Here is a 6027-nt window from a genome sequence, read left to right as displayed (position 1 = left end):
TCACTCTGCCTGCTGTAACGTACAAATCTGCTCCTAAGGTACTGAGATCAGAGGTGGAACTTTGCTCTTCAACCCCCTCAAACAGATTAGATCCTCTGAAACCAGAGTGCCAGTTTCATGACATATTAGAAGATGTCGCTAGCACAGTCCTGTTCCTGTTTTTGATTATTATTTAACACGTTTACAGCATTAGCTGCTCTGTTTTACTGTAAGCTTGGAACACTAATGAATATTTATTATAATTCTATTTTCTTTGTATTTCATTTAATTATGGTATATTTGAGTAGTAGTATATATGTAGTAAATACTGTGAGCTGTCTCTATTTCTAACGATGAAATTAATTCAGCAATAAGGTATTAATCATCTCGTCTGAGCGGGCATTGTGTCCGAAGTGACAACAGCACTTTCTGTGTAGTTTTGCTGTCAATTAATGTGACCGTTGTGTAGCATGACTGTTCTCATTCCAATTAAAATGTGCAAGATTTTTTTAATTCTTTCTTGAACTATTAAGTTTTTTGTTTGGTTGTTTGTTTGTTTTCATGCCCAGGGGCCTTAAATTTCATTTGCATTACAAGTGTTATAAAAAATATGAAAAACTATTTTAATATTATCAGTCCCTGAAGACCAATACCAGAATCTAAGCATGCCGTTTTTAATGAAAACTACGTGCTACAAGTTTTTAATATCCGTTTTAAGTTTAGAGTTAGAGTTTGGTTTCCTTTGTATTTATTGGTGCAACAAAAGATCAAAGCTTGACCAAATCCTGCATTTAACATTATGAGCCAAACCCATGTGGTCCAAACAACTGAACTGAACACTAGGTGGAGAGCTGCACCAACATAACTGTGTTCTAAGGATCACTGTAAATATTCATAGAAATCTCCAGCTCTTTGCAAAATACAGCATTTGTGATAGTAGCCTGGTAACATCTTTTATCATTGAAACTGAAATCTTAGCAATGCTTTGATCCAGCAGATTTTATTTTTCACAATGCAGCAGTGGGGCTAAGTAGCGCCACAAACTCAACTGAATTTCAAAGTACACAACTCATTGCATTTAAAGGTATTGTATGCACTGATAATGCCAAAGGTGCATATAGGCCTACAAAAAAAATAATAATAATTTTCAGAACAACTTGTATGAATAAACATATTTTCCAGTGTGGAATTGGTAATAGTGCTTAACGGTTATGTGGTTTTTGCCTGGTTTTAAATAGTCAAGAAAGATCTGATATCGTTGTAAACTGTTTCATACATTCGTAATTCCCCAAGAAAACTAGGACAGTGTCTCAAAAGGCAAATTCAAAAAACAAAAACTTAATGTATTTGGGTAGATATTAAAAATTGCCCCATTTATTAATCCTGTCGTGATTTACAAGCACGGAAATTATAAAATCGTAGTCTCTCAACAATACAATAAAATAAAGAGATAAATTTACTCATTGCAAAAATTTGGTCAAAGACAATTATGAAAGGCTATTCGGGTTGGGTTTTTTTTGGGGGGGGGGGGGGTCTTTTTTAAAAAAGCTGGTAAAATAAATACAATACAACACGTTCTCAAATAAAAGTTTTTATAGACTAAACGACAAAGTGAAAAAAATTTTAAAGAAAGGTACAAATAATAGATGAGGTATACGCAGAATAGTTCATAACTGAAGTTATCCATAAAGTGCTGTTTCAGTTCTTAAAACTCAGGCTGGCACAGTGTAAATCAAACGCCCATTCGGGTTCAGTTTGTAAATTATTCCACCGCTCTCTGTCCACCGGTACTTTCGCGTGCGTGCAGTATCAGTCCAGGAGACTGGCTCGGACTTCGGGTATTGTCCGTGTCGCTGGTCCCTTTAGTTAGCCCCCGCTCTCCGCCATCCTCCGGGCTGTGGGTTCTCGCGTGCTTGCTGAGATGGTCGGAGCGCATGAATCGTTTGTGGCAGAAGGAACACTCGAATCGCTTCTCCCCGGTGTGGGTGCGCAGGTGCCGCTGGAGCTCGTCGGAGCGCGTGAAGCGTTTTCCGCAAAAAAGCCAATTGCAGACAAACGGCCTCTCCCCGGTGTGCCAGCGCAGGTGGGCCTTCAGGTGAGACGTTTTGCCGTAAACTTTGCCACAACCTGGAATGTGACAACTGTGCAAGCCCCTCCGCCGGGGGCTCGTGTGTCCCTGGCCGAGGCTCTCCGCCTCGTGGCAGTTTGGGCAGTCGCAAGTTGTTCTACCGGAATAGCGCCGTGAGGAGGAGCGGGAAGTTGGGGGCAAAGAAACGCCTGGAGAACCTGCAATTGGAGGTGCCGTCGTGGCCGTAGGCTCTGTGTAGGCTGTGGGAACAGGTGGCCTGAAGCCGTCAAAGAAGTGCTGCGCCGTGGGGAGCAGATGCTGAGAGGCACCAGGGCTGAAGCTGGAGCTGTAGTCACTGGTGTAGCTGCTTAAAGGAGAGGGTAACCCAACTGTGTTCTGTGAATCCCCCCAGCTGGTGCCCATATCCCACCAAGCAGGGGGCCCGTTACCGGTTTCCCCAACGGGTTTGAACCATGAGTCATAGGGATGTGCATGCATCCTCGGATATATCCCCGCTATGCCTTCCACGGAGGAGGGAAATTTGGTCAGAAGCACAGGCCGTTGTGCGTGTGCGGAATTGGGAACGCAGCTGTCCGGTGGCATAGCAGTTTGATACATCGAAAACTCATTTCCTAAACAAGAGTTGGCTGCTGTCACCGAGAAAGCGCTAGAAGTCTCAGTCAGTCCGGCCCCGCTACTCCTTGAGGTTCCAGAAGAAACCCCTAACGAGGGTAGGCAGGTACTCAAGCTGCCGGTGACTTGGGAGCTCCTTTTCCACGGGTGAAACCCTTTGAGTCCTGGGGCTCCATCGGAAAGAGCAGGGGAGCACGAGGGGCTGGGCTCACCAATTCTGCTGCAGGTGGCGGCCAGCATAGCCAGCGGGGTGCTGCCCAACCGTGGCTCCTCCTGTGGAAACACAAACGCACACATTCAAGCCAACACGCCACAGTAATCAAGTGCGCAAAACACGCGTAAAATGCAGCTTGTAAATCCACTGAGTTAGACACAGTGTGAAAGAAGCATACAGTGTTTTGTTAACTAATACCACAAATACCACAGCAGGTAGGTTAACTTCTCATATAGTATGAACAGCAAACTAAACGACTAGGAGTAACCCTTTTAAAAAATCGCTGCACTTTTCCTTTAGACGAAGCAACTTGAACTCAAACGCTCGAACAGCCTCGCCTTCTACAGCCTAACCAGTGAAAGCATTAACTGTTAGCAGTTTTTAAAAGATGTAGATGGAAGCAAGTAGAGCTCAATTAATTAAAATTATTATGAGCTAAGATGTGATAGCAAAACTACCTGCATACATCTTATCAGTTTAATAATAACTAAAGAGCGACACTAAACCAGATAAATTAGCTCAAATAAATTTCCCCCAATAAACAAACACACAGACCCGTTCAAGAATTTGTTTTCAGGCGAATTTCTCGAAAACAAAAAGTTTCATGTAAAAATGCATCCTTACCCCTAGCAGTGTAGCAGCCATGGACTGTGCAGTGATATCTTCAGCTGTTTGTGTGTGTGTGTGTGTGCCGGTGTGTGTGTGTGTCTGTGTGTGTGCGTGCGCTCTCGGTAGCTTGATGCGATCGGTCTGTTTTCCTCTCTCACTGCTTTGGTAATTGTACCTTCCTCGTGGCTTTGAAGTGGCGCTGAGCATCCGATGACCAATCAGAGATCAGCTGTGACTTGTCTCCAAACATTTGCGCTCGGGGTCGTCATAAATTTCAAACGTCCTCCCTTGTAAGCGAGTACAGTTTCAAAGAAAGAGTGAGAGAACAATCTCAAGTTTAATACATGAGTTTCTAAGGAGGCATTTAACCAGAGCAGTGCGCAGAACCAGTCACACCCCAAAAGTGGCCGTGATTGACTTTAGGCATTTCCTCATTAGATTAATAAAAATGCGGCAGGCTTATTAACAGTTATCAGTCCACATATTTGTGTTTTGACATTTCATCTCTGTTTGTTTAGTTATTTGCTGAGTTCAAAGCGCAAGGCTCTGTTATAAGTCAAAGTGGAAAAAAAATTGCAATCCCAAAAACCTGTTCACTTTCACTTTAAAGTTGCGTTAAGATGACTATCAAAAGGTAACATCTGATAAACTAAAAGGCAACAACACATACGTTAAAGGGTTTTGCGCGATGGACAGTCAAGACAGTGCGTGTTAGTGCGTTTTTAGATAGCACACACACACAATAAGATACACACTTTAAGGAAAGCTTTCTGTATGTGTAAGACAAAAAGTGCAGTTTTGTTTTGCTTGCGTTGTTGAGTCCGTACAGAGGGAGAAGCTGATGAATGGGAGGCTGGTCTGGTCCATCCCATCCTGTCCCTGGGGCGTATCCAGTCAGCCCTGGGGGTGGGAAAGGAGGACACTATCACTGCCTCTACGATTTCATCTCATTCAACACAAAACAAATTACTTAATAAAAAAAAGCACCTCTTTCTGTCTTTTTCCCTGATTTTATAACTCATTTAGACACTTAGCTATAGCTCTGACTCACAGTGCCAGGAAAAAAACTTTTATTATTTGGGTAAATGGGTAATGCTATTCTTAAATCAGGCATGTTAACCTGTGTGATGACACACATGCACGTACACACTAGAAATAATCTAATATAAGTGCAAAAGCACAGAGGGAACATTTCATTAGAATTTTAAATTTAATAAAACAGCAGGATTTAATCTACTTCCTTCATTTGTTTGGTATTAACTGCTTCTCTGCCCTTTCCTCATCTCTTTGACCAACCTAAATGAAGTCAGCTGGGCACTCACAGCAAAGTTAATCACATCCCACAGTTTAAATCATGTGGTTGATGGTGTGCATAATTATTTTTGGTGTTGCAATGCGAAGCCCGCTATTTCCCTCCATCCGAAAGCTTAGATTTCATGTAGTCTCCTCCTGTACTTCAAAATGTTTAAGCAGATACTTAGGTCTTGAAGGAACTTGGATTATTCTACATATTTTTTTTAATGGTTTAAACATATTAATGTATGAAACACATGTTACAGTGCATTGACTAATTTGACCAATGACTATATTCTTATTTTACAGGCCTAATAACTCAATGTCAGTACAAGATCAGAATGATTAACAGTTATTCTCCAGGGAAAGAAGAAATACATTAATGGTCAGCTGCATCTGCACATTTTTAGAAAACATAAAGAAGTTACACAAGTAGCTGCAACAGCTTTTTTTTTTTTTTTTTATGCAACTATAGTTCACCCCAAAATCAAATTTACATTCAATTTAATTTTGATTCTCCATCTAGGTTAGCTGCCCATCTTAGAAGGCTGTATATAAAGTTCTTCTCTTAATAGAACCAGGTGGCTTTTGTATGAAAGGTTGTTTCGGCCACTGAATGAATAAATGAATGAATGAATAAATAAATAAATAAGTCCAGAAGTCAAAAATTTGGATTAGTATCTTAAAATTTCAACTTAATAACTGAATTGATTTACATATCTTAAAACTTTGATCTATTCAGTAGTAACACAAAATTTTGAGTAAGTCAAAATTTTGAGACAATACAATCCAGCTTGCTAATCAAGCTAGCTAGCATTAGTTGATAAAGTAGAATTCCATGCTTTCATCTATGTAAAGTAACTTCTTACTCCAAAAAAAACCCAAAAAAGAAAACATGGTGACGGCCAAAAGTGCTAACGTTGAAGCTTCAAATTGTCCAAAACCAATGGGTGACATAATGGTGACTGTACCCATCTTTTATACTGTCTACAATTTACATTAAATGGTTCCTATAATTTCTCAGCTCAGTTTGTCAAATACTTGATAAGTTTAGCAGCTGCTGGCAGATTCACAGTGCCACAGTGCACACCATAACTACTTCCCTGCCCTGGGAATTCATTCAGTGGCCTTGTCCGCCTTTGGAAAAAACAGCTTTTCCAAGTTTTTGCAACTTCAAATTGCACTCTGACTTCACTGATTTGATGTGTTGGGCTAGGTTTTTATAAATATA

At 40.8% G+C, this 6027-nt stretch overlaps 1 protein-coding gene across 1 annotated transcript; it reads right to left on the bottom strand.

Moving 5' to 3' along the window:
• Positions 1-1048: 1048 nt before the first annotated feature.
• Positions 1049-3789, bottom strand: sp8a (sp8 transcription factor a). The gene is made up of 2 exons (XM_030741309.1): positions 3519-3789; positions 1049-2953 (listed from the first exon to the last, which is right to left on the bottom strand). Exons 1-2 carry the CDS (start codon positions 3708-3710, stop codon positions 1742-1744), a joined length of 1404 nt encoding a protein of 467 aa, XP_030597169.1. The 5' UTR covers positions 3711-3789; the 3' UTR covers positions 1049-1741.
• Positions 3790-6027: the final 2238 nt, after the last annotated feature.

Source organism: Archocentrus centrarchus, chromosome 11 (assembly GCF_007364275.1).
Source record: "Archocentrus centrarchus isolate MPI-CPG fArcCen1 chromosome 11, fArcCen1, whole genome shotgun sequence".
Lineage (NCBI taxonomy): Eukaryota > Metazoa > Chordata > Actinopteri > Cichliformes > Cichlidae > Archocentrus > Archocentrus centrarchus.
Note: the sequence above shows the minus strand (reverse complement) of the source record. Positions and strands in the feature narration are given on the sequence as shown.

Excerpts from the sequence above, each read along its gene's own strand:
- sp8a (XM_030741309.1), bottom strand. The coding sequence starts at position 3,710 with ATGCTCAGCGCCACTTCAAAGCCACGAGGAAGGTACAATTACCAAAGC. Across the intron at positions 2,954-3,518 it reads TGGCTGCTACACTGCTAGGG|GAGGAGCCACGGTTGGGCAG; the intron begins GTAAGGATGCAT and ends GTGTTTCCACAG.